Source organism: Caloenas nicobarica, chromosome 33 (genome assembly GCF_036013445.1).
Source record: "Caloenas nicobarica isolate bCalNic1 chromosome 33, bCalNic1.hap1, whole genome shotgun sequence".
NCBI classification, from domain to species: Eukaryota; Metazoa; Chordata; class Aves; order Columbiformes; family Columbidae; genus Caloenas; species Caloenas nicobarica.
In genome coordinates, this window is record NC_088277.1 from 1,405,550 (window position 1) to 1,431,726 (window position 26,177).

General features: G+C 65.9%; 5 protein-coding genes and 1 non-coding gene across 13 annotated transcripts in view; 4 read left to right on the forward strand and 2 right to left on the reverse strand.

Moving 5' to 3' along the window:
• The first annotated feature begins 135 nt into the window (after positions 1-135).
• Positions 136-3,113, forward strand: MYL6 (myosin light chain 6). 2 transcript variants are annotated; one of them, XM_065654270.1, is made up of 7 exons: positions 136-218; positions 437-464; positions 1,039-1,182; positions 1,253-1,426; positions 2,280-2,357; positions 2,471-2,509; positions 2,901-3,113. In XM_065654270.1, exons 1-6 carry the CDS (start codon positions 216-218, stop codon positions 2,497-2,499), a joined length of 456 nt encoding a protein of 151 aa, XP_065510342.1. In that variant the 5' UTR covers positions 136-215; the 3' UTR covers positions 2,500-2,509; positions 2,901-3,113. The 2 variants fall into 2 exon arrangements, with proteins under 2 accessions (XP_065510342.1, XP_065510343.1); XM_065654271.1 differs by lacking the exon at positions 2,471-2,509.
• A 68-nt stretch (positions 3,114-3,181) lies between these two features.
• On the reverse strand, positions 3,182-14,961 carry SMARCC2 (SWI/SNF related, matrix associated, actin dependent regulator of chromatin subfamily c member 2). 7 transcript variants are annotated; one of them, XM_065654222.1, is made up of 30 exons: positions 14,772-14,961; positions 14,556-14,675; positions 13,027-13,112; positions 12,800-12,881; positions 12,609-12,701; positions 12,463-12,532; positions 12,267-12,336; positions 12,089-12,164; positions 11,871-12,002; positions 11,672-11,787; positions 11,461-11,585; positions 11,315-11,374; positions 11,083-11,120; positions 10,760-10,890; positions 10,596-10,667; positions 10,237-10,350; positions 9,995-10,148; positions 9,796-9,888; positions 9,458-9,577; positions 8,935-8,997; positions 7,500-7,758; positions 6,162-6,323; positions 5,884-5,948; positions 5,681-5,810; positions 5,433-5,599; positions 5,213-5,347; positions 4,841-5,135; positions 4,078-4,149; positions 3,790-3,935; positions 3,182-3,574 (listed from the first exon to the last, which is right to left on the reverse strand). In XM_065654222.1, exons 1-30 carry the CDS (start codon positions 14,880-14,882, stop codon positions 3,365-3,367), a joined length of 3,567 nt encoding a protein of 1,188 aa, XP_065510294.1. In that variant the 5' UTR covers positions 14,883-14,961; the 3' UTR covers positions 3,182-3,364. The 7 variants fall into 7 exon arrangements, with proteins under 7 accessions (XP_065510294.1, XP_065510293.1, XP_065510298.1 ...); XM_065654221.1 differs by having other exon boundaries at positions 3,422-3,574; positions 3,790-4,149; positions 9,458-9,574; XM_065654226.1 differs by lacking the exon at positions 3,790-3,935 and having other exon boundaries at positions 3,422-3,574.
• Positions 14,962-15,141: 180 nt separating this feature from the next.
• On the forward strand, positions 15,142-15,223 carry TRNAS-CGA (transfer RNA serine (anticodon CGA)). The gene has a single exon. It is a non-coding gene; the product is annotated as a tRNA-Ser (tRNA).
• A 398-nt stretch (positions 15,224-15,621) lies between these two features.
• RNF41 (ring finger protein 41) lies at positions 15,622-22,259 on the reverse strand. Its single transcript, XM_065654253.1, has 7 exons — positions 22,175-22,259; positions 20,999-21,147; positions 19,131-19,243; positions 18,231-18,502; positions 17,652-17,787; positions 17,323-17,426; positions 15,622-16,911 (listed from the first exon to the last, which is right to left on the reverse strand). Exons 3-7 carry the CDS (start codon positions 19,218-19,220, stop codon positions 16,560-16,562), a joined length of 954 nt encoding a protein of 317 aa, XP_065510325.1. The 5' UTR covers positions 19,221-19,243; positions 20,999-21,147; positions 22,175-22,259; the 3' UTR covers positions 15,622-16,559.
• Positions 22,260-22,442: 183 nt separating this feature from the next.
• Positions 22,443-24,708, forward strand: NABP2 (nucleic acid binding protein 2). Its single transcript, XM_065654263.1, has 7 exons — positions 22,443-22,500; positions 22,731-22,827; positions 22,898-23,036; positions 23,789-23,860; positions 23,967-24,048; positions 24,159-24,216; positions 24,314-24,708. Exons 2-7 carry the CDS (start codon positions 22,749-22,751, stop codon positions 24,487-24,489), a joined length of 606 nt encoding a protein of 201 aa, XP_065510335.1. The 5' UTR covers positions 22,443-22,500; positions 22,731-22,748; the 3' UTR covers positions 24,490-24,708.
• COQ10A (coenzyme Q10A) overlaps positions 23,083-26,177 on the forward strand; it is a 34,678-nt gene continuing 31,583 nt past the window's right edge. The window contains exon 1 of the mRNA XM_065654261.1: positions 23,083-23,087. The gene's annotated coding sequence lies outside the window, so the exon portion shown is untranslated. The remainder of the gene's footprint in view (positions 23,088-26,177) is intronic.

Below are 26,177 nucleotides of genomic sequence, written 5' to 3' on the forward strand. Positions count from 1 at the left end.
TGCCCATCTAGAGGCAAAAAATCCCCCCGGGGAGAAGGGGCGTGGCCTCGCGTGTCCCCGCCCCCTTCGTGCCTAATTAGCCAGGTAATTAGGGCGCGGTGACGCAGCTGCGCGCGGCCAATGGGCGGCCGGTGACGCCGCTCGGTACAAAGCGCCCGCCCCCCCCCGCACCCCGCGGTCCAGAGCGCGGAGCAGGAACCGGAGCGGCCGCCGCCATGGTGGGGAACCGGGAAACGCACCGGGAAACGCACCGGGAAACGCACCGGGAAACGCACCGGGAGCGGCACCGGGCGGGGGATGCGCGGGGGGAGCCACGCGGGGGAGCGGGGCGGGGGGCACCGGGGCTTCGGCGGAGGGCGCGGCCGGGCGGTGCCGGTGCCGGTCCCGGTGCCGGTGCCGGTCCCGGTAGCCGCTGACCGCCGCGCTCTCCCCGCAGTGCGACTTCTCGGAGGAACAGACCGCGGGTGAGTGAGCGGGACCGGGGACCGGGAGCGGCCCCGCCGCCCCCAGCGCTTCCCGCGGGGCCGCTCCCGGGGCAAAGTCCGTCCCGGGCGGGGCCGTTGGGACCGGGGGGATGCGGGACGGGGGGATGCGGGGGCGGCCCCGGGGCCGGGGGGGGGGGCGCGGGCCTTTTTTGCGCCATTTGCCCTTATATGGGCACAGCGCGGGGCCGGGCCCCGCATTCCTGCGGGGTGGGGCCGCCCGGACGCCTGGGTTCCTTCCCGGGGGGGGCGGTGGGAACTGCCCGGACGCCTGGGTTCTTTCCTGGGAGGGGGAAGCAGCAGCATCCCGGCCGCGCCCGGGTTCCGTGATCTGCATCCCGGCCGGTGTCGGGTTCCACCGGGAAACCGGATCCCGCCCGGGGGTGAAACCCGGGGCGGGGGGGGCGCAAATACCGCGGTCCCCAGGGTGCGGGGTCCCAGGGCTGGAAGTGATGGGGTGCGCGGGGTCCGTCGGGATGGGGGGGTCTGCCCGGTGCACCGGGGGGGGGGGTCCCGGTGTGCCCGTGGGGCTGACGCGGGGGGGGGTGCCCGGCAGACTTCAAGGAGGCGTTTCAGCTCTTCGACCGCACCGGGGACGGGAAGATCCTGTACAGCCAGTGCGGGGACGTGATGCGGGCGCTGGGGCAGAACCCGACCAACGCCGAGGTCATGAAGGTGCTGGGCAACCCCAAGAGCGATGGTGAGTGGGGAACCCCCAGGACCCCCCCCCGCACACCCCGCAACCCCCGCTCACGGCCGCTGTCCCGCAGAGATGAACCTGAAGACGCTGAACTTCGAGCAGTTCCTGCCCATGATGCAAACCATCGCCAAGAACAAGGACCAGGGCTGCTTCGAGGACTACGTGGAGGGGCTGCGGGTCTTCGACAAGGAGGGCAACGGCACCGTCATGGGGGCTGAGCTCCGCCACGTCCTCGTCACCCTGGGTGAGCGTCACCCCCCGCCCCGCGACGGGTCCCTGAACCCCTGTGAGCCCCCAGGGACCCCTCAGCCAAACCTGGGGATCCCTAGAGCCCCAGGGACCCCGTGAGCCTTGTGGACCCCCCCCGATGGGTCCCCGAACCCCCGTGAGCCCCCAGGGACCCCTCAGCTATCCCTGGGGACCCCCAAAGCCCCAGGGACCCCATGGTCCTCGTCGCCCTGGGTGTCCCCCCCTTGGCAGGTTCCTGGACCCCCAGGAGTCCTCAGGGACCCCCAAAGCCCCAGGGACCCCATGGTCCTCATCGCCCTGGGTGTCACCCCCCAGCAGGTTCCTGGACCCCCTTGAGTCCTCAGGGACCCCCAAAGCCCCAGGTCACCCTGGGTGTCACCCCCGTGATGGGTCCCCGAACCCCCATGAGCCCTCAGGGGCCCCTCAGCCATCGCTGGGGATCCCCAGGGACCCCATGGTCCTTGTCACCCTGGGTGTCACCCCCCTTGGCAGGTTCCTGGACCCCCAGGAGTCCTCAGGGACCCCCAAAGCCCCAGGGACCCCATGGTCCTCATCGCCCTGGCTGTCACCCCCCGGCAGGTTCCCACCCCCCCGCAAGGCTTCAGGGTCCCCTCAGCCAAACCTGGGGACCCCCAGAGCCCCAGGGGACCCCCAAGGACCCCATGACCCTGGGTGTCAGCCCCCTGGTGGGTCCCCAAACCCCCACAAGCCCTCAGGGGCCCCTCAGCCATCCCTGGGGACCCCCAGGGACCCTGTGACCCTCACAAGTTCCCCCCCCCGGCCATCTCCGGGGACCCCTGGGGGGACCCCCGGTGTCCCCCCCCAGGGTGACACGGGCCATCCCACAGGTGAGAAGATGACAGAGGAGGAGGTGGAGCAGCTGGTGGCCGGACACGAGGACAGCAACGGCTGCATCAACTACGAAGGTGAGATCGGGGGGTCCTGGGGGTGCAGGGGGTCCCGGGGGGGGTTGCAGGGGGGGGGGGTTCCAACCACCACCCCGTCCCTCCCTGACCATGGTCTCCTTCCTTCCCGCCAGCGTTTGTGCGACACATCTTGTCAGGGTGACGCCGCAGGGGTACGCGCCTCCCCCCCCAAAATACTGACCGTTTATTTTTCCTTCCTTATTTTTCTTCCGTAGGGTCTTTTTTTTTTTAAAAAAAAAAAAAAACAAAAAACAGCAAAAAAAAAAAAAAAAAGGCCGCCTGGTTTGCGCTCTCGCCCCCCCCGCTCCGGTGCAGCCCCCTCCTCGCATGTCCCTGTGCATGGAGCCCCCCCCGCCGCGCGCTGGGGTGCTGGTGCGGGGGGCCTGGCGAGCGCTCCCCCCCCAGGTTGCGGTGACGCCGGTTCCTCCCCGCACTCTGCAGCCGTTTGACTTTGGTTATTTTCCTGCCTCTCTCCGGGACGAGGGCTGGGGGGGCCCGCCAGAGCCGCCCCCCCCATCCTGTTCTCCCCGTTTCTCTCCGCAGAGCTGGTCCGGATGGTGCTGAGCGGCTGAAGAGCCCTATCACCGTGTGTCCTGTTTCCTGCCCCCTCCCCCCCCCAAAATCACTTTGGCTTTTGTGCCTTTTCCCTCATTTTCCTGCCACCGACCCCCCCCACATCCCACAGCCGCTCCCCCCCCAGCCCCACCGGCTAAATTATTGCTCCACGGATCAAATAAAGTGACGTTGGGTCCCTGAGCCTTTGTCATTTCATGCCCCCCCCCCCCTAGACAAACATGCACCACAGGATCTTTCTTCCCGCCCCAGGGACTTGGAATTTTATTTTTGTTGTTTTTAAAAAAAAAAAAAAAAAGAAATAATAATAAAAGGGGGGGAGGGATGACAATGGAGAAGGAGCTGGGGGGGGGGAAATGCCCGTGTGCCAGGTGGGATCGGAGCTGTCTCATAAATAGCCGGGGGGGGCGCAGGGTCCCCGGGGAGACCAGCACTTAAATAAATCTGGGACAATCATAAAAAAATACCAAAGCGGGGAGGGGAGGGTCGTGGGGTGGGGTGGGGGGGGTTCCTTTGGGGTGCCTGGGGTGGTCTCCCCGGGGTGGGGGGGCTGCGGCGTCCTCGGCTTCACTGCGTGGGGGGGACGGGGGTGGCCGTGCTGGGGCTGGGCGCGATGGGCTCCGTCTGCAGGGGGGGGCCTTGGTCTGTGGGGAGAAAAAAAACAGACCGGGGGGGGGTGTCACATTGCGGGGGGGGGGGCAAGGGGGTGCACGAGAAGATCGAACCCCCCCCACGCCGCTCCCAAGCCCCATGTCCATGAGGGGGTTCCCCCCCCAGGCCCTGAGCTGTGCCCTAGGGGGGGTGTCCCCCCCCAACCCGCGGTGGCCCCCCCGGCGCCCCCCCCCCCTCAATGTCTCACCTGCGAGGAGGCCGGGGTTGGGAAGGAGGCTTCCCTGCACGGCGGCCACGATGGCGGGGCTGTGCGCGGCGGGCGACCCCCCCGCGAGGTGCGGCAGGGCCAGCCCGGGGGGGTGGGTGTTGGGGGGCAGCCCCCCGGACGGCATGCTGCTGGCCAGGGCCCCATGCAGCGGGAGGGCGGGGGGGTTAGGGGGGAAGGTGGCCCCCAGGGGCTCGGCGGGGGGGTTAGCCATGCTGGGGGGGATGGCGGATGGTGACAATCCGAAGGGCATGGCCGCGGGGGCATTACCGGGCACGGGGGGGTGGCCGCTGCCACCGAGGCTCCCAGACGGCGGCTGCTGCCCGGGGAACGGCACCGGGGCTGCGGGGACACGGCATGGGGGGGGGGTCAGCGCCGAGACCCCAGTGGAGACCCCACGAAACCAACACCCGTCCCCCCGACTCACCGTGCAGGTGTCTGCACCGAGACCCCCCCCCCAGAACCCAACCTTTTACCCCCATTCACCTTGGGGTGTCACCACTGAGACCCCCAGTGCTGAGACTCCCCCAACAACTTATCCTGAGGACCCCCCCACCCCAAACCCAGCTCCATTGCCCTGACTCAGTGTGCAGATGTCTGCATCAAGATCCCCCCCAAAAACCAACCTTTTACCCCCATTCACCTTGGGGTGTCACCACTGAGACCCCCCCCCCCCAAACTTATCCTGAGACCCCCCCACCCCAAACCCAGCCCCATTGCCCTGACTCAGTGTGCAGGTGTCTGCACCGACATCCCTCCCAAAAAAACAGCATTTCACCCCAGTTCATCTTGGGGTGTCAGCATGGAGACCCCCCCCCCCAGTGCTGAGACTCCTCCAAACCCATCCTGAGACCCCCCCCACTCCAAACCAAACCCCATCGCCCCAACTCACCGTGCAGGTGTCTGCACCAAGACTCCCCCCAAACACAACCCTGGGCACCCCAATTCACCTTGAGGTGTCACCATGGAGACCCCCAGCGCTAAGACCCCCCCCCCCCCCCACCCCAAACCCCACCCTGTACCCCCGACTCACCGTGGGGCACGGCCGGCGGCGGCGGCTGCGGCGGGGGGGCCCCGGGCAGCGGCTGCCCCAGGGGCTCGGCGGGGGCCACCACAGCGGGGGTGCCCAGCGGGTGGGCGGCGGGGGCCAGGGGGGCTCCGGTGGCCCCGGGCAGAGCCCCCGGGGGCAGCGGGGGGGGCGGCGGCTGCTGCTGCTGCTGCTGGAGGTGCTGGAAGTGCTGCTGGCGCGCGCGCATCTCCGCGTACTTGAGCTGCTCCATGTGGAACGCCTGCCGGTCCGCCAGCAGCTGCTGCCGCTGGTATTCCAGCTGGTGGGGGACGACATGGTGGGGGGGGGGTCAGCAGGAGCCACCCGGGCCCCCCCATCTCCCCCCTGGCCACTCACCGCCTCACGCTCCCGGTCCATGATGGTCTCCAGCTCCTCAAAATGCCGCAGTTTGATCTCCAGCTTCTTCATCTGCGTCTCCACCAGCAGAGCCACCAGCGACTTGATCTTCCGCTCCTCCACGGCCGCCAAGTGCTGCGGAGGGGGAACGCCAAGTGGGGGGTCAGCACCGGCAGACGTGCCGCGCCCCCCCCCACCCCGTCCCGGCCCCAGCCCTGACCTTGGCCTTGACGGCGGCGGCGGCCAGCGCGGCGGCGGCGGCCGTGGAGAGGTTCCCCTCGCCGATGTCCCGCTCCACCTTGGCCTTGCGCTCAGCCTCGGGCTCCGGCGGCTCCTTGGGCGCCTCGTCCGGCGCCTCCTTTGCCTCTTTCTCCTTCTCCAGCTCCCCTGGGGGGGCTGTGTCGGTGACACGGGACCCTGCGGGGGGTTCAGTGTCCCCCAAAGCCCGGCCAGACACCCCCAACTCACCCGCTCCGTCGCCATCGCCCTTGTCAGGCTCCTTCTCGCCCTCCGGCTCCTTTCCCTTCTCCTCCTCTTTCTTGGGGGCCTCCCCGGGCTTCTCCTTCGCCTCATCCTCGGTGACACCATCCCGGGGCTCCTGGGGGGGTTCAGCCGCTCAAGTCCCCACCCCAGCAGCCCCCCTGGTGTCCCCTCCCCGGGACAGCCCTTACCTTCGCCTCCTTCTTCTCCTCCGCCGGCTGCGCCTCCGCCCGCGCCTCCTCCGAGCCGCTCTCCTCTGGGGATGCGAGCGAAGGGTCAGACCCCAAATCGCCGCCCACACAGGCCTGGCAAGCTCATCACACTGTCCCCAACTCGGCCCCGACAAACTCATCACACTAATTGTGACCCAGACCTGACAAACTCATCACACTAATTGTGCTCCAGGCCTGGCAAACTCATCCCACTGTCCCCAACTCGGACCTGACAAACTCATCACGCCGCCACTCACCTATCCGCTCAGGCTCGTCCGAGGTGGTGCCGGCGATGCCGCTGCTCTCCAGCCCGAAGGCTGGGTCGGCCTTGCCCGTGACCTTGGCCGCCTCCTCCACTTTGCGGACGTGGGCCTCCACCAGCGCCGTGGGCACCTCCTCCTTCATCTTGGAGAACTCCTCTGTGGAGTGCCGGGGCCTCAGCGGGACCCAATGGGACCCAGGAGACCCAAAGGGAGCCAACCGGACCCAATGGAACCCAACACGACCCAACCGGACCCAACACGACCCAACCGGACCCAACCGGACCCAACCAGACCCAACCGGACCCAACATGACCCAACCAGACCCAATGGGAACCAACTGAACCCAACACAACCCAACTGGACCCAACATGACCCAAAGGGACCAAACGGAACCCAATACGACCCAAAAGAACCCATCAGGACCCAATCGGACCCAAGGGAACCCAACACAACCCAACTGGACCCAACATGACCCAAAGGGACCAAACGGAACCCAATACGACCCAACAGAACCCAACATGACCCAATCGGACCCAACAGAACCAGCCCTGGAGCTCAGCCCCGTCCCTACCCCTCACAGGTCTCATTCCGTCTCCCCTCAGGATTGTCCTGCCCCCCTATAGAATGTCCTATAGGGCTCATCCCGTGCCGTTTCCCTGTCAGACTCTCTATAGGGCTCATTCCCATCTCCCTATAGGACTGATTTCCATCTCCCTATAAGACTCATTCCCATCTCCCTATAGGACTCATTCCCGTCTCCCTGTAGATCTCCCTATAAGATTCATTCCCATCTCCCTAAAAGACTCATTCCCATCTCCCTATAGGTGTCATTCCCATCTCCCTATAAGACTCATTCCCATCTCCCTATAAGACTCATTCCCATCTCCCTATAGGTGTCATTCCCATCTCCCTATAGGCATCATTCTCATCTCCCTATAGGACTCACTCCCATCTCCCTGTAGATCTCCCTATAAGACTCATTCCCATCTCCCTATAGGTGCCATTCCCATCTCCCTACAGGACTCACTCTCATCTCCCTGTAGATCTCCCTATAAGATTCATTCCCATCTCCCTGTAAGACTCGTTCCCATCTCCCTATAGGTGTCATTCCCATCTCCCTATAGATCTCCCTATAAGACTCGTTCCCATCTCCCTATAGGCATCATTCTCATCTCCCCATAGGACTCATTCCCATCTCCCTATAGGTCTTGCCCCCTCTCCCCACAGGACCGTCCATAGGACTCATCCATCTCCCCCTACTCCTCATCCCCACCTGCCCGCAGGACCCGTCTCCCTGTGGGACCGTCCCGCCCCCCGCACCCCACGCGTTACCCAGGGCGGACTTGGCGGCGGCCGAGGCCACGCGCGGGTCCACAACGGAGGCCAGGAAGGCCACGGTGCTCATGACGGGGTTGCCCGACTGGCTGAAGGGGATGGGCTGGAAGGCCAGCGGGCCCAGCGAGGCCTCCGAGTCCTCCAGGTACGGGTCCTCGATGGGCAGGCGCAGGAAATGCAGGATGCACTCGTCCTGCGTGCGGCTGCCCACGTGCTCCGACACCTTGTTCCAGTCGTCCTTGTACATCTCCAGGGCCTGCGGGGTGGGGAGCGGGGCGGGGTTGGTGGGGTGTCCCCGGTGTCACTGCGTCCCCGTGGAGCCCCCGGTGGCCCCATGGAGCCGCCAGTGGCCCCGTGTCCCCACAGAGCCCCCAGTGTCACTGTGTCCCCGCGGATCCCCCGGTATCCCTGTGAAGTCCTTGGTGTCCCCGCAGAGCCCCTGGTGTCCCCATGGAGCCCCTGGGGTCACCGTGGAGCCCCCGCGGTCACCGTGTCCCCACAGATCCCCTGGTGTCCCTGTAGAGCCCTTGGTGTCCCCGCAGAGCCCCCGGTGTCCCTATGGAGCCCCTGGGGTCCCCATGGAGCCCGCAGTGTCACTGTGGAGCCCCCAGTGTCACTGTGTCCCCGCAGAGCCCCTGGTGTCCATGCGGAGCCCTCAGTATCCCCATGGAGCTCCCAGTGTCATTGTGGAGCCCCCAGTGTCCCCGCAGAGCCCCCAGTGTCACCGTGCCCCTGTGGAGCTCCCGGTGTCCCCACAGAACCCCTGGTGTCCTTGTGGAGTCCCCAGTGTCCCCGTGGAGCCCCCGGTGTCCCTGTGAAGCCCTTGGTGTCCTCGCGGAGCCCCCAGTGTCACCATGTCCCCACAGAGCCCCCAGTGTCCCTGTAGAGCCCTTGGTGTCCCTACAGAGCCCCTCGTGTCCCTATGGAGCCCCTGGGGTCCCCATGGAGTCCCCAGTGTCACCGTGCCCCTGTGGAGCTCCCGGTGTCCCCACAGAACCCCTGGTGTCCTTGTGGAGTCCCCAGTGTCCCCGCGGAGCCCCCGGTGTCCCTGTGAAGCCCTTGGTGTCCTCGTGGAGCCCCCAGTGTCCCTGTAGAGCCCTTGGTGTCCCTACAGAGCCCTTGGTGTCCCTACAGAGCCCCCGGTGTCCCTGTGGAGCCCCTGGGGTCCCCATGGAGCCCCCAGTGTCACTGTGTCCCTGCAGAGCCCCCGGTGTCCATGCGGAGCCCTCAGTATCCCCATGGAGCCCCCGGTGTCCCCACAGAGCCCTCAGTGTCACCGTGCCCCTGTGGAGCTCCCAGTGTCACCATGGAACCTCTGGTGTCCTTGTGGAGTCCCCAGTGTCACCGTGTCCCTGCAGAGCCCCCAGTGTCCCCGTGGAGCCCCTGGTGTCCCCGTGGAGCCGCCGGTGTCCCCACGGAGCCCCCAACTCACCTCCAGCAGCAGCAGCGTCTCCTGTTCCGTCCACTCCCTTGTGGCGCTGGCGGCCGCTTTGCTCTGGGGTGGGGGGGACAGAAAATTAGGGGTGAGGAGCGGTGGGTTTGAACCATAGAATCATTTCGGTTGGAAGAGACCCTCAGGATCAGCGAGTCCAACCATAACCCAACTCCAGCACTAAACCGCGTCCCTCAGAACCTCGTCTAAACGCCTTTTAAACCCCCGCAGGGATGACGACTCCACCACTGCCCTGGGCAGCCTGTTCCAACGCCCGACAGCCCTTTCCAGGAAGAATTTTTTCCTAATATCCAATCTAGATCTCCCCTGGCACAACTTGAGGCCGTTTCCTCTTGTTTTATCACTTGGGAGCAGAGACCAACCCCCTCCATGCTCCAACGCTGTGCTCCAGCCCTTCACCAGCTTTGTCGCCTCCTCTACACTTTCTCAATGTCCTTCTTATGATGAGGAGCAAAGTCCTTCTTATGATTTGGGGACAGGGAGGGGGACGGGGGGTGCTCACCTTGGAGGGGATGTTTTTCTTGGTGTACATGTCGGTGCGGAGGCCAAAGTTCTGCATGTCGGCGGGTTTCTCCTTGCTCTTGTCGGGGAAGTTGAGCATCTGCTGCGAGGCCGAGGTCTGCTGCCGGGGGAGGAGAGGGGACACTGGGGACAGCGCAGGGGACAGGCGGCCGGTGTCCATCCCCACGGCCCCATCATCCCCGAGAAGAATCTTGCGTCCCGCGTCGTCGTGTCCCCCCAGCGTCCCTGCTCCCCGGGGCAGGGCGGCATGCGAGGGGGAGGAGGGACGGAGCCTTCCTCGGCCAGCGGCGGGGGGACAGTCCCCAAGGAGCCGCCTACCAGCTCCGGCTTCCCCTTCACCGGCTCGCTGACCAGCTCGTCCAGCTCTTTGCTCTTGCGGCCCGTCTTGGCGTCCCCGTCGCTCTGCCGGCCCTGAGGCACGGATCGAAGCTGTGCGACCCCCCCCACCCCGCGACTGGGGACCGGGGGGAAGACAGAGAGGGGGGGACAGGCGGTTGGGGACCCCCGCGCCACCCACCTGGGGGGTCTTGGGCTGCAGCGGCACCAGCCCCGAGGGCGTGTCGGCCAGGACGTGGAAGTGGGAGGTCGGGGGGGGGCCCATGGGGGTGGGACGGCTCTCAGCGTCCACCTGGTAGTTGATGAGACCCCACTGCTCCAGGAAAGCGTGGACCCTGCGGAGAAACGCGGCTCAGAACCCGCCGGGGTGCGGGGGGGAAACTGGCCCCCCCCAGCCCCATGGGGGTGACAAAGGGGACCCACCGCATGATGGCACAGACGTCCCCGGCCAGGTTGCGGCGGCAGGCGGTGGAGGTCAGGTACTCCTGGGGGTTCAGCCGGTACGTGTCGATCATGAAGTTGCGGTAAGCCAAGTATCTGGGGGGGGGCGGGAAACGGGGGGATGAGAGGTGGCATCAGCACTGGCCACGGCCCCCCCGGCACCAGGAGGAATGGGGAAGGGGAAGGGAAATGGAAAGGGAAATGGAAAGGGAAAGGGAAGGGAAAGGGAAGGGAAAGAGAGGAGAGGAGAGGAGAGGAGAGGAGAGGAGAGGAGAGGAGAGGAGAGGAGAGGAGAGGAGAGGAGAGGAGAGGAGAGGAGAGGGAAGAGGGTTCAGCCTCACATCTCAGGCGTCTTGGATTTATTCTTGCCGTTGAAGAACTCGGGCAGGGCGCGGCGCTCGATGGCGTGGACGCTGTGAGAGGAGACGCTCAGGGAGGGCTCGGGGTGACCGCAAGGCACCCTCCTCATCCTCGGCCACCCCAAACCAGCCTCCTCGTCCCGCACCTGTTGTAGTCGAACCAGGCGGCGTAGCTGGGGATGATGATGTGATGCGTCTGCTCCGTCACGTTGTCCTCGTGCAGGTCGGGGTTCTTCGCCTGCTCCCCCTTGCTCCCCGCGCCGTTCTCCTCCTCGTCCTGCCAGAGAGTGGCACCGCGTGGCCAAAGGGTCCCGAGCCCCCTGCTTTGCGCCCTTCCTCATCCTCACCCAGAGTAGGGTGAGGCCAACGGCCCAGGGCAAAGCGGCCCCGGGGGTGAGGGAAAGGGCAGAAAGGGGCCTTTTTGTACTCAAACGAGGGGGATAAAGAGGCGACCACCCAGCGGCCTCACCTTGCCGGCCGTCTCCATGTTCTCATCCTCCTGCTCATCTGGAAAAAAAACACAGAACACGTTGAGTTGGATGGGACCCCTAAGGATCAGCATGTTCAAGAACCTGCTCCTTGATTAACATACGTAACTGTACAGAACCCTAAAATACCTCAGTTTGCTTTTAAATAATCTCAGGTTTTCAGTTACGACAATAAATAGGAATGAGAGAGCAGCCCCGGCGGCTCCAACTCACCCAGGTCCGTCATGGTGCCCCCCTTGACCGGCGCTGACTCTGAGTCCTTCTTGGTGTTCACTGCAGCGGAGGGAACGACGCTGAGCCCCCCGAGAATGGGCCCCCGTGCGGGGGGAGCCCCGCAGGGGCCGCCAGCCCCCCCTGACCTGTCTTGGGCAGGGTGACCTCCTCCACATTGGGGACGGGCGAGGGCTCGTCCATGTCCTTGGTCAGGTCCTCCTGCTCCTCCTCGCGGTGCCCACGCTTCGATTTGTTGTAGGGGGTGGAGGGTCTGCGAAGGGAGAAGACCCCCCCGTGTCAGCGGTGCACCCGGGGGGGCCGGATCCCACTGTTCCCCCCCTCCCCAGCCCCGCTCACCCCTTCTTGGCGTTCTTCTTCTTGGCCTCGGGCGTGGGCGACGGGGAGGGCGAGCGCTTGCGCTTCTTGTAGTTTCCACCTTTCTTGTCCCGCCGGTCCGAGTCGGGGCTGTTCACCTGGGGGGGCACACGGGGGGGTCGCGGGGTCTGGCCACGGAGAGCCCCCCGCCGTGCCCCCCCCGCGCCTTTCCCGCCCTCACCTCATCCGTCAGCGTCTTGGCCGAGATTTTCTTCCTGCGGGCGACCGGGCTCTTCTCGTCCGTCACCTCGTAATCCTCCTCGTTCATCCACTCGTTGAACGTGTCCGTGTCCAGGATCCACTTGGCGTGGACCTGCCGGGCGGGGGGCGGGGACACGTTGGGCGGCGGGGAATGCGACCCCCCCGCCACCCCAATCCCAACCTGGGGGACCCCGTTACCTTCCGCGGCTTCTCCGGTGTCGGGGCGTCCTCCACGGAGGCCTCGATCTCGCTGGCGGGGATCCAGGTGTCGTAGCTGCGGGGGGGACAGGGTGAGAGCAGCACCCGCAGCCGCTGGGTGCCCCGTGGGTGGGGGGGGGCTCCCTCGGGTCCCCACAGCCCCCCCAGAACCCCTCACCTGTCGGGGTAGTAGCCCCAGTGCAGCAGGACCTGCTTGTCGCGCTTCATGACTGGCCGGACCCACTCCTCTGCGGGACAGACGGACGGGGACGGTGCTGAGCATGGAGCCGCCACCCGTGACGCCGAGCAGGGCTCTGCCCCCCAAAAAAACGCCCCTACCCCCAATAAGTGGGGGGCTCGCCCCTCGCACCCACCTTCCTCCAGGTTCGCGGGGACGGGGCAGACGACGTGGGACGCGTTGCTCTTGTCCTCGGTCACCGTGCCCTGCGAGGGGAGCGCGAAAGGGGATGAGACGCCGGATGGGCCCCCCCGCGCCCCCCGCCCCGGCGCTGCCACCCACCTGGTGCCTCTTGACGATGTCCTTGAGCTTGCCCAGCAGCTTGGGCTCAATCTCCGGGTGCAGGAAGATGTTGGGCCGGGCCAGGCAGTTGTTCTGGGGAAGGAGAGCAGAGCCGTGAGCGGGTGGGGGACACGAGGGGTCCCGGGGTGGAGGGGGCACAGGGTGGGGGGTCCCAGGGTGGCGTCTCTTACCTGCACCAGAGATTTCTCGATGGTCATGAACATCTCCACGTTGCGGTCCATCCGCGAGGGATTCTGGAAATCGAAACGCCGCCTTATTGGAAGAAAAGAGCGACTCTCATGAAAGCCACAGCTCAGGTCTCCCCAGGGCGTTCCCAGGGAGGGGACCCCCCACCCAGGGCCCTGTGACCCCCCCAGACCCCCTCCCGCCCCCAGAACCGCCCCCCGATGGCGCTCACCATCCTTGGTCGCTCTTGAACTTATAGGCAGCCGCCAGGATGTGGCACAGGGCTCCCCCCGCCTTGAAATCCAAGAAGCATTTTATCTGCAACGGGAGGAAAAAGGTCAGGGGGGGCGGCCATGGGGGCAGGGGGAGCTGGATGGGGTGACATCCGCAGGTCTGGGCGCCATCCCCATGTTGGGGTGACATCCCCATGTTGGGGTGCCATCCCCACATCTGGGTGCCATCCCCATATTGGGGTGACATCCCCATATTGGGGTGACATCCCCACGTCAGGCTCTGTCCCCGGGTTGGGGTGCAGACCCTGCGTTGCTGGGGCACTGTCCCCACTTGGGGACCCGTCCCCGTGCTGGGACACTGTTCCCAGGGCCATGTGGCGCTGTCCTGGTGTCCCCAGCTCCATCTGGTGTTGTCCCCAGGCCTTTGGGGTGCTGGCCCTGCATCTTTGGGCACCGTTCTTGCACAGGGCTTTGTCCCCAGGTCTTTGGGGACGTTCCCTGGGGTTTTGGGGTCACTGTCCCTGCTCGGCTTTGTCCCCAGGTCTTTAGGGCACTGTCCCTGGGTCTTTGGGTCCTTGTCCCCTGGTCTTTGGGGTGCTGTCCCTACTCAGCCCTGTCCCCGGGTCTTTGGGATGCTGTCCTTGGGTCTTTGGGTCCTTGTCCCCAGGGTTTTGAGGTCACTGTCCCTGCTCAGTCTTGTCCCCAAGTCTTTGGGGCGCTGTCCCTGGGTCCTTGTCCCTGGGTCTTTGGGGACCTTCCCTGGGGTCTTGGGGTCATTGTCCCTGTTCAGCCTTGTCCCCAGGTCTTTAGGGCGCTGTCTCCAGGTCATTGGGTCCTTGTCCCCAGGTCTTTGGGGCGCTGTCCCTGGGTCTTTGGGGACCTTCCCTGGGGTCTTGGGGTCACCATCCCTGTTCAGCCTTGTCCCTGGGTCTTTGAGGCGCTGTCCGCAGGTCATCAGCTCCTTGTCCCCAGGTCTTTGGGTCCTTGTCCCCAGGTCTTTGGGGACCTTCCCTGGGGTCTTGGGGTCACTGTCCCTCTTCAGCCTTGTCCCCAGGTCTTTGGGGCGCTGTCCCCAGGTCATCAGCTCCTTGTCCCCACGTCTTTGGGTCCTTGTCCCCAGGTCTTTGGGGACCTTCCGTGGGGTCTTGGGGTCACTGTCCCTGTTCAGCCTTGTCCCTGGGTCTTTGGGGCGCTGTCCCCAGGTCATCAGCTCCTTGTCCCCAGGTCTTTGGGTCCTTGTCCCCGGGTCTTTGGGGACCTTCCCTGGGGTCTTGGGGTCACTGTCCCTGCTCAGCCTTGTCCCTGGGTCTTTGGGGCGCTGTCCCCAGGTCACCGGGCCCTTGTCCCCAGGTCTTTGGGGACCTTCCCTGGGGTCTTGGGGTCACTGTCCCTGCTCAGCCTTGTCCCTGGGTCTTTGGGGCGCTGTCCCCAGGTCACCGGGCCCTTGTCCCCAGCTCACAGGGGCGCCGTCCCCGCTCGGGGCCGTGTCCCCCGGTCCCCCCGCATCCCGGTCCCCCGGGGGTCTCACCGGCAGCTTGGTGAGGGGCGCGTTGCTGACGTGTTTGCCGAAAACCTCCTCCTGGAACTGCAGCAGCTGCACCACCAGGCTCGACAGCGACTTGTTGGTGGGGGGCTCGGCCTGGATGTACTGGGTATGGGGGGGGGCGGTCAGCGCCGGGGCCGGGGCCGTGACAGGCCGGGGGGGCCGGTACCGCCGCCTTCCCCCCGCCCCCCCGCGGCCTACCTTCTTGTAGTTCTTGCCGAGCCACAGGCGGACGTTGTCGAACTGGCTCACGGTGTCCGAGGCCTCGTAGTACTTGACGTTGGGGCCGCCGTCCTTCTTCCGCACCGCCATCTTCGAGCGGGCCCCGGGCCGCCTCCTCCCGCCGCGCCGCGCCGCGCCCGCGCACTACCGCCCCCTGCCGGCCCCGCCCTGCGCTTCCCCCGCTCTACCGCCCCCTGCCGGCCCCGCCCCGCCGCCTCGCGTTCCGGTGCCGCGTCCCCGCTCGGTACCGGCGCGCCCGGGGCAGCGGCGCCCCCTGGCGGGTGCGTGCGGGGCGCGCCGCGGCGGGCGGGGCCGTTCTAGGCGGAGCGCGGCGGAGGGTGGCGCGGGAGTCACGGTGGCCGAGTGGTTAAGGCGTTGGACTCGAAATCCAATGGGGTTTCCCCGCACAGGTTCGAATCCTGTCCGTGACGCCAACATGTGTTTTTTTTGCGGGGACCTGGCGAAAGCGACCGGGGTGGGCGGGGGCAGAGCCTATCACACCGGGGGAACCCAAGCCCCGGTACCGGATCTTTTAACGGCGATGACAGTGCGGTTCTTAATTTTCGGGGGGGGGCTGCAGAGCCGGGTATGGGGGAGACCCCCCTGTGACCCTCAGACTCCCCCCAGGAGCCCCATTTCTCACGGGCAGGGTCCCGCAGAAAACAGCGTTTATTGATGTCAGCAAGAGGGACCCCACAGCCCCCCCAAAAGGGGAGGAACTCCCCAAAAACGCCTGTTTTCACACAGGACTGAGCCCCTTTGTCACAGCCCCCCCATGTTCCCCCTGGCAGATGGTTTGGGGGAGCAGGTGGGGACCCCAAAACGGTGCTAAAGCAACCAGAACGCTCTTTATTGATCACTCAAAAGCGCCACCCGCCAGCCCGGGTGACACCAGAGGAGAAAGTCCTGTAAAAAAAAACAACGAAATAATGCAAATAAATTAAATTCCCAACAAGGAAACGTAATCAGGCACTGAGGTGCCTTGTCTGGGGGACCGCGGACATAAAATAGCAGGCAAATAAAAACGAGAAAAGGCCAAAAAAGGTACAAAAAGGAAAAAAAAAAATAAAGAGACGCACAATCACAAGTGTCTGGAAAAGGAACAGCAGAGCACGGGGATCCGGCCCCCCCCGGGGCAGAGGGACATGCACGGGGACGGGGGGGGACAGGCAGGTCCCCAGACTGAGATCCCCACAGGGCCAGGCTGGTTTGGCTGCAGGGGTGAGCAGAGCTTGGCCTGGGGGGGACACAGAGCCCCCCTGTTTGGGGACCCCACAACCAAGCCCACAGGATGGGGAGGGTCCTGCTGCTGCCCCCCCCCGGCTGGTGGGAGCCAGAGAGCCGGAAAATCCCGGGAGAGGGAGAAAGGATTCAGGCAGCGGAGCAGCAAGAGCTAAGCTGGGCTTTGGGGCTGGGCTGGACTCGAGCTGGGCTTAGGGGGAGGCACCAGCCCCCCAAAACCGCCGGCTGGGTCTTGGGGCAGAGTTCAGACAGTGCATGTGGAGCGGCTGCTCCGTCTCTCGTTGAAAACCACGGCGCGGGGGAGCAATCGGCGGTCGATCGGTGCGTTGAGCAGGAGTTACTGGAGGCGTTTAATCGTTTCAGCCGGGGAGCGAGAGGTCCGAGGGGACGGTGCCCCAAAAAAAAGCCACATCGGCGAGCAGGGGAAACCGGCAGTTTGCAGAGCGGGCACCCCCAAGTCTCCACCTCCGCGCCGTCGCCCTCCTCTCCCTCGGCAGCGCGAAGCATTTTGCTCTTCGCAAATCCTTAAATCTCCTCCACTCCGTGCGCAAAGATCATGACGAGCCCCGGCTCCAGCACCATGTCCTCGCCCATGTGCTGGTTCTCGCAGGCCATCACCACCACCGCCTGCTTGCCGGGGATGCGCTTGGCCACATAGTTCTCGTAGTAGCGCCGGTTCATCTGCCGCGTCTCCAGCGTGGCCAGGCCCTGCGGCCAGTTCCGCTCATGCGCGTTCTCGATCAGCTCGTTGATGATGGACGTGGGGCAGCCGCTCTCCACCAGCGAGCGCTTGATGACGGCCTGCAGCACCGCGTCCGGCGTGGAGATCATCCCGCCCCACCGTGTCACCCGTGCCGGCTGCAGGGAGTTCACCCACCTGGGGACAAAGCCCAGCGGTGCTGGTATTTTTGGGTGGCTCCAACTAAAATTAGGGAGCAGCCCAGCGCCCGGCGAGGCCGGACGGGGAACAGCTCCGTTTTCACATCTCCCCCTTTCCCATTTTTCACCCTCAAAGGGGATTCAGCCCCGCTCGCCCCTCCCCAGAGGAAGGAGGAGAGAAGCTGCTTCCTCCAGCTTCTCACATGGAGGAAGGAACCACCAGCTCCCCACTCGCAAGCAGAAGAATAAAACCCTTCCCAATCCATTGTGCACGCAGCTGCCGTGCCGCTCCCCAGCACAGCCCCCCCCCAGCTTGCTTTTGTCAACTATTTTCTCCTCAAACCTTTGCCCAGGAAGGTGTTTCACCCCCTCTCAGATCCCCCGCCCCCCCGCGATGGGCAGAACTTACTCCAGGATCTCATTGTACTCGATGGTCTCCTCCAGGTTCTGCAGGTTGGGGTTGACGCTGCGGATGGCGCGCATGCAAGCCTTCAGCAGCTGGATGTCCCGCTTCTGCAAACACAGGACACAGGGGGGTTGCAAAAAAAGGAGCCGGCACGAGAGTAACACGTCCCAACCTGTCACCATCCCAACATTTGGACAGCGAGGACGCAGAGCAGCACCAGACCCCAGCCACGCTCTGCTCCGCAGCCGTTTTCTTTGTCCGCAAACGTTTTATTGGTGTTTTTGGTGTCCGAGAAGGCGAGACGGACCCTTCCCTCGGGGACACGGACCCACCTGCTCGGCCAGCTGGTGCTTGTGCTCCGCCGAGGTCTTTTCCAGCTCGGCAATCCTCGTCTGCTGCTGCTGCACCACGGATCGCAGGTGTTTGACGCAGTTGTGGTTCGGCAGCTCATCCTTGGGCATTTCCAAGCTGTTAGAAAGAAAAAGGTGAAGGCCACACGTTAGGGAAAGTTACACCAGAGCGCTTGGCACAAGCACGTGAAGGGAACGAATCCAGCCGTGGAGGGGAGCCCAGCGCCGTCACGTCCCACAGGATGCTGACAACACGCGAGAGGGATGGAAATTGGCACCAAGAGTAGAAGTGACAAGGGCAGACCATCCACCGCTCCCGGCAACACCTAGGAGGGAGCAGAGCTCGTGCTGGGACTTGTCCCGGGGGCTGGAATGGCTCCACGACACCCTGGTACCCCATTTCCAGCTGCCACCCCAGCCCCAGCAACCAGCTGAGGAGCCAGGGGCTTTGAACTGAGCTTAAAAGGAAACAGGTTTGACTAAAACACCCTTGCCAAGCCTTTCCGCAGCACTACAGCCTCCAAAGCATCGCCGCGGTCCCCGCTCCGTCCCCGTCCTCACCCGCATCCCTGCTCGCATGTCACCGGGCGCTTGGGGTTGTGCTCGCAGTCGTTGAGGTGAGACATGAGGTTGTCGAGCCGCACGACGGCCGTGCAGCCGAAAACGGCGTTGTCGCAGGTGATCTGCAGCTTGGAGAGCATGTTCCGCATGATCCGCGGGACGGGGCGCAGGTGGGCGACGGTCACCACGCTGCGGTCCACGGGGCACGTCTGCTGCTGCGAGAACCACTGGGTGATGCAGGCATTGCAGAAGGCGTGTTCGCAGTGCGGGGCCTAAGGGACGAAACGGCCACACGTCACGCGCGGTGGGGACGCGGTCACCGGCTCGTTGCGACCAGAAAAAGGCTCTCGGTCGCCCAGGGGGACACGGCAGCTCCGTGACACGGGCAGGGGGATGAGACCAAAAGTCCTCCGTAGCACCGTGCACAAGGCAGAGCCATCGTCCCGTCCTGCGGGAACACAGGCGCCCACTGTCACCCCCCAAATTCTCTCTGTGTCCCCACCGGGGAGCCCGTCGTCCCCCGGAGACATGGGACAGCACTCGGGCGCAGGTAATGAGGCGAGAGGGAGTGGGACGCTCAAGTTAAACACGTTCGCAGAGCAGATGTGAAGGTAACTCGGCTGTATTTACACAGCTGGGCTCTGCTCCGTGCTCAGGGTGCGTTACAGGTTGGGGAAGGGCAGCGGGACGTCCGCCAGCTCTTTGGACAACACCAAATTTTCTTCCCCGAGCAGAAACCCCCAGTTACGGAGAGCTCAGATGCATTCAGGGCTGAGTTTATCCACAAGCTGTTCTCTCGTGTTGCTTCCTGACTCATCCTATTGCCTTAAACCATCAGTAGGAAAGCGCGGAACGTCACCCGAGCCGCCGGCGGAGGTTTCAACGTGCAGACGGACTCACCTGAACGGGCTCCTCCAGGACCCCGCTGCAGATGGGGCAGATCAGGTCTTCGTCCACGTCCCCCTGAAAACGCGCTACATCATACCCCATTGCTCATCACCGGGGCCAGGACCCTGCGGGGGGACAAGGGACAGGACTCAGGAGCGGCCGCAGTGTCGGTGCAGAGCGGGGCTCACCGGCTCCTTTTGCTCTTGCCAGAGCCCGACCTTGAGCTCTGCCCCTAATCACCGGTTCCTTGGTGGTTTGGCTCCAAAGAGCCAGCTGTTCCTCCTCTCCCCTTGTCACCAACGCCGGTGACAAACCACCACGGCCACGCGGATTCACGCTGAGCTTGCTCATGGTTGGCCCTGGGGACTGTCCCCGAGCCAAGGGACAGCACGGGGGGAACCTTAATCAACCGGTTGGACGCTGGAAGTCGGGCGATAACTCAGCTCCACGTGCGGATGGATGCTGCGCTCAGACAAAAGGCTCCTCTGGGGCGGGGAAAGTCCCGTGTCTGGGTTTGCAATTCAGATAAGATTAACGGCTGCGGGGAGAACGGGGCTCGGACCGGCTGCTCTCAGCCCTTCCCACGCCCGGCAGAGCTGCTGCCGCACTGGAAACCACCCAAATTCCTCCCCGGCCCGCGCTGCAAGTCTCGGCACCGGCGGCACGTTTACACGGCGTGGAACCACACCGGGCACCGCTTGGCGCAGCCACGACTCGCCTTTCTTCGCCTCTTGCTTCCAAACTGAAGCAGCAGCAGATGGAACCAACCAGTTCTGCCGGCACACGCGGCACCAGTAACCACCGGCTGCGCGGGACGTGCGTAATTAACCGCCCTGTTAATGACAGCGCGAGCGGTGCCCTCCCCGACAAAACAACTGAGCAGCCGCCCCAACAGCCTCAGCCGGAGCGCGACTTGTCAGCTCCTCGCGCTAATTGCCGGGAAGGAGCAATTAAACGTCATTTACACCCCAGTCGCGGGAGCAGGAATCAGGAAATTCCCCGCACAGCCCCAAAGAGACACCAAGGAAACGGGTCTGAGGGGTTTACAGGACGCTAACGAGCACCGTGACTCCGGCTCACGAATCCTTCGTCCCCTCGACAGAATCGCGGCGCTAATGGGCTTGTTTGGGAACAGGAATTAATTCCTTCCGTCTCCAGCAGGAACAAAACGCCAGGGATTCCGCGTCACTCCCACACTCGAAATACTCGATACCCCCCAGGCCTAAAACTTTTCCGAGGCAGAGGTTTCCTCAAAGAGCAGAGACTTGAGCAACGACTGAGCATAATCCCCACGGTTTTAGCACATTCTGTGTTGATTCAGGAGGCCAGAGGCAAGACACAAAAACATTACTCATCATTTGCTAATTAAAAGCATCGAGAGCGCAAATCTCACAGCTCTTTCCAGAGATTTTTCCACCGGTGTGGATCTCCTGTTTGACATCAGCTCACGTCCGGAGAGCAAAACCTTCCAAACAAATAGATAAATAAAACCCCCCTGTTTCCAAAAAGCCTTTCCCGAGCCCAGGGCAGGTTTTGCCCCAGCGCACAAAGGGAAGCAGCTCAAACAATCGCTCTGGGTTGTACAATAGGAGGAAAACACCAACCACGGCCCTGCCCGTGCTCAGGATCCTGTTTCGCTGGCTGGAGGTTCATCAGGGGGCTCGTTAACGAAGCTCTTTCCCCGCCAGTCCCAGGGAACCTCACACTCTCTCTCTCTCGAGCATTTCCCTTCTCCTCCCTGAGCCACCAGAATCAGGCAAGGGCAGTTTTTAAGCCAGTCGGGCAGGATTTACTCTAAACCTCCGAAATTTCCGGAATTTAAGGAAGGACCGAAACTCATCCCGTGCCAGACGGAGCCGTTTTGCGAGTCCCCGATTTACCTTCCGCGGCAGAATTCCCCCCGAAGCGGCGGAGCGGGGCCGGGCGGGCGTCACGCTCCCCAGGGCCCATTTTCTCTTTTACCGTCGAACATCTCGCTCCTCCAGCGCCAAGAGCCGCGGACACGCGGGAGCCACAGGGTCAGACGGATCTAGTCACAGAGGGCGGGAAAAAACCCATAAAAATAAAGGAACAAAACCAATGAGGATGGTAAAAACCACACCAGGTTACGTTCAGCTCTTCTCAGGGCTGGATGAAGACGCCTCCTCTTCCTCCGCACGAGCCCAGAGGAACCTGCAGCTCCTACCGAACGTCTGCCCAGCGGGCGAAGCCTCCGCGTTGACGTGACGCAGCGAGGCTAAAAATAGTTTTCCCCAAATGCCACCTCGAGATCTCCTGACGAAAACCCAAGTTTCTCTTGCGGCTCCTCCGCTCGCTCGGGCGCCGCAGGAACCAGCGTCGCGGCCAAAACCGGCTCCGAAACGGCCCCGGACCGGTGACACCGGCCCCGCAGCCACTGCAAGGAGCTTTATTATTATAACAAAGGCGCTGACCTGATGCTGCGTTTTGACGTTTATCGCTTAAAACTGCGTTAAAACACGCTGAGGCCGTTTCCATGAGACGGGACGTGGGGTGGAGCAGCCGGACGAGACCTCAGCACCAATAACGCCCCATCCCATTAATTACCGGCCTCCCAGATGGACAGACGGACGCGATGGGCTCCGGCGGGACGGGGCCCGTTCCCTTTTGGGGTTCCCCGGGTTAAAGGAGCCACCGGGGCAGGAGGCACCGCGGGAGCCCAGCGGCTGCAGCACCCGGTGGAACCGGCCCCGGTGTTTGTTCGGCTGCGGCCGGAGACACACGGGGGAGGCCGGACATACCGGGCAGGGGGGGGACAGACACACGGACCGGGGCGGGGGACGGACACACGGACCGGGGCGGGGGACGGACACACGGACCGGGGCGGGGAGATCGTACATGACCCCAGAGCCCGAGAGATTCTCCCCAGACTGGGTCTCACCGGCAGCTCCCCCGGGCCCCGCTCCCCGGGCTCCCCCGTCCCCATCGGGGGGGATTCGCGCCCCCTCCCGCCCCCGCAGCCCCTCCCCGGCCTCCTGCCGCCCGGGGCCTCCAGGCCCCTCCCCGCGGTGCCCCCGGGCAGCCCCAGCCGCACGTACCGCTCCGCCCGGGCCGGGCCGGCTCCGGGGGCTCAGGGGCGGCCGCGGCCTCCGCCCGCCCGGCCCCGCCGCGCTGCTACGCAACCCCCGCCCCGCCGGAAGTTCCCTCCCCGCCACAGGCCGGAAGCGACGCTCTAGCCGAAAGGCCGGAACTCGCTGGTCGGAGGGGCGCGGCTTAAGCAGCTACCTACCCAAAGCCCGCCTTTCTCTGCATCGCCATTGGCCGGCGGCGCGGGACGTGCCCCGCCCATCTGGAGTGTTGATTGGCTGCCTGGAGTGGCGGCCGCCTACTTCCGGGAGTGCCCGCGGCGGCGGCGCTCTGGCCGGTCAGCGCGCTCAGCGGAGGCGGGAGCGGGGCGGGGGGGGCGGGACGTGCGAGCGCCCCCTGGTGGCGGGGGGGGGGGGGGGGGGGGGGGGGGGGGGGGGGGGTGTGGGCGGGGCGCAGGGCCGTCCCGGTATCTCCGGTCCCGGGGATCCCGGTCCCGGTTGGTCCGCGGGGTCCCCCCGCCCGGTGTGTTCCCGTTTTGGGGCGGGGGGGTGACGGCTGCGCCCGCAGGGCCCCCCCGCCGGCGCCATGAGCACCGAGACGCTGGTGAAGGACGTGAAACCGGGGCTGAAGAACCTCAACCTCATCTTCATCGTGCTGGAGACCGGTGGGTGCCGCGGGGGGGGGTCCCGGTGTCCCCCCGGTGTCCCGTGACCCCCCCGGTGTGTCCCCCCCAGGGCGGGTGACCAAGACCAAGGACGGACACGAGGTTCGGACCTGCAAAGTGGCCGATAAGACCGGGAGCATCAACATCTCGGTGTGGGACGACGTGGGGAACCTGATCCAGCCCGGGGACATCATCCGCCTCACCAAGGGGTACGGGGGGGCCCCCCTGCCCTGACACCCCCCCCCGGGATCCCCCGTGTCCCCCCCGGGGCTCCCCTATCCTGACCCCCCTGTGTCCCCCCCAGGGCCCCCCCCACCCTGACACCCCCCGATGTGTCCCCCCTGGGGCTCCCCTGCCCTGACACCCACCCTCGTGTCCCCCTGGGACCCCCCCCCCAGGGCTCCCCAGCTGTGACACCACCCCCGGGATACCCCATGTTCCCCCCAGGACTCCCCCATTCTGACCCCCCCACGTCCCCCCGGGTGCTCCCCCCACCCTGACCCCCTCGTGTTCCCCCAGGGACCCCCCCCATGTCCCCCCTGGGGCTTCCGTGCCCTGACACCCACCCTTGTGTCCCCTTGGGACCCCCCCAGGGCTCCCCAGCTCTGACACCACCCCCGGGATACCCCGTGTCCCCCCCAGGACTCCCCCACCCTGACCCCCTCGTGTTCCCCGAGTGACCCCCCATGTGTCCCCCCCGGGGCTTCCCTGCTGTGACACCCCCCCCCCCCGTGTCCCCCTGGGGATCCCCCATGTTCCCCTGGGGCTCCCCCATCCTGACCCCCCCAGTGTCCCCCCAGGGACCCCTCCGGTGTCCCCTTGGGGCCCTCCTCGCCCTGACCCCCTTGTATTCCCCCAGGGACCCCCCCCGTGTGTCCCCCGGGGCTTCCCTGCCCTGACACCCCCCCGTGTCCCCCCTCTCGGGGCTCCCCCCGCCCTGACCCCCCCCATGTTCCCCCAGTTACGCCTCGGTCTTCAAGGGCTGCCTGACGCTCTACACGGGGCGCGGGGGGGACCTGCAGAAGATCGGCGAGTAAGGAGGGACCGGGGGGGCTGGGGGGGGCGGTCAGGGGGTCCCTCGGAGCTGGGGGAGCCCGGGGGGGCGGGTTTTGGGGCGCCCACTCCCCGCTGTGCCGCAGGTTCTGCATGGTTTACTCCGAGGTGCCCAACTTCAGCGAACCCAACCCCGAGTACATGGCGCAGCAGGCGCAGAGCAAAGGGGTGAGTTTTGGGGCGGGGGGGGGGAGGGGGTCAGGCTGGCACCCTTGGCCCCCCCAAGCGCGTGTCCCCCCGATTTCATGTCACACCGAGCGTCTCCGTCCCCTCCGCAGGCGCAGAACGAGAGCGCGAACCCGGCCGCCGCGCAGCCCCCCCCGGCGGCGTCCCCAGGTGGGTGTGTAACCCCCCCCCGGTGTAACCCCCCCTGCCCCGGTGTCACCCCCCAGCTCGGGGGTGTCTCCAGCTTCACCCTCTGCTCCATTTCTAGCCCCTGACAGCCAGAACGGGAACGGGCTGAACCCGGGGGGGCCCCCGCACCCCCCCAGCGCCCCCCCGCACCCCCCCAGCGGCCGCATCACCCGCAGCCAGCCCGGCCACCCCCCCGGGCCCCCCCCCGGCCCCGTCAGCAACGGCAAAGAGACGCGCAGGAGCGGCAAGAGATAACGGGGGGACCCCCCCGCCGACCCTCGCTGGGTCCCCCCCAGGCCCCGAGCAGCCCCCGCGGTGACGGGGGGGGGAGGTCCTGCTGCCCCCCGCCCTGTACCCCCGGGGGTGGCCTGGACCCCCCCACCTTGGGCTGGGGGTCCCGGGCAGGACAGGGCTGAGCCCCCCCGCAAACCACTGCCAAAACACGGGGGGGTTAATAAAGGTTGAGCTGCTGCCTGCGCCCTGCCTGCTCCCTGCCCGCGGCCTCGGGGGGGGGCCTTGACCCCCCCGCCCGTTGCGGCCCTGCCCCCCCCGCGGCCCCTCCCCGGGCGCAGCGCTGGGTGACCCTTGGCCCCCCCAGTTCGGGCGCAGCAGACGCCTGTGCACGGGGACGGGGACGGTCAGCGGTGTGTCCCCCCCACCGCCACCGGCCCCAGGTGAGCCCGGGGCGGGGGTCTGGGGGGGGGGTTGGGGGGTGGGCACCAGCTCCCCAAGTTTTGGGGATTTTGTGGCATCGCCAGGTCCCACGTGGAGTGGGGGGGGGTGTTCCCCAAAGCCGCCTCCCCCGGTTTGGTGTGTCCCTTGTACCGGGGCGGGGGGGGGCACACGGCCGTTGGGGGGGGACATGGGGGTGCGGGTGTCCTGTGGGGGGGGCGCTGCCGTTATCTCCCCGCCCGGTGAAACATTAACCCCGACACCAAACCTGCTGCTTGCAAAACGGCCCCTCAAGGCCGAGTGACACCGCGTTGTCGCCGTGTCCCCCCCAACATTGTCTCTGTGCCCCCCCCGCCATCGACCACCCTGGGGACCCCGTCCCCCCAGGGGACACGGGGACAGCTGCAGGTGTCCCCAAGCCCCGGTGCAGGGACACGTGTCCCCGAGCCGTCACCTTCATGCCACCCGTTGCTTTCCAGCCGTCCTTGCAGACGGACAGACGGACGGAGGGTGCGTACCGGGGTGGGGGGGGATGCGTGGGGCTGGGGGGGGTCCCGGAGCCACCACAGCTCACCCACAGGGACCCCCCCGTTCTGCTGCAGGATCGGGCCCATGGGCCCCCTTGGGCTCTTCCTGGGGTTGGTGCCCCTGGGGACCAGGGGGACACCGGGGGGGGGGCGGTCCTGGAGCCTCCAATTTTCACCCCAGCACCACCAGGGACCCCCCGTTCTGACACAGGATCAGGCCCTTGGGCTCATCCTGGGGCTGGTGACCCTGGAGACCGAGGGTGCCAGGAGAACACCGGGGGGTCCTGGAGCCACCAATTTTCACCCCAGCGCCATCAGGGACCCCCCCCTCTGCCACAGGATCGGGCCCATGGGCCCCCCCTCCTGGGGACTGTGGCTCCTGGGGGGACACCTGGGGGGTCCCGGGCCCCCCAACTCTCACCCCAGCACCACTGGGGACCCCCGTCCCCCGCAGGATCGGGCCCATGGACCCCCGTGGGCTCCTCCTGGGGCTGGTGACCCTGGGGACCAGGGGGACACCAGGGGGGCGGGGTCCCGGAGCCACCAATTTTCACCCCAGCACCATCAGAGACCCCCTCCTCTACCACAGGATCGGGCCCATGGGCCCCCACAGGCTCATCCTGGGGCTGGTGGCCCTGGGGACTGTGGCTACTGGGGGGACACCAGGGGGGTCCCAGGGCCCCCAACTCTCACCCCAGCACCACTGGGGACCCCCGTCCCCCGCAGGATCGGGCCCACGAGCCC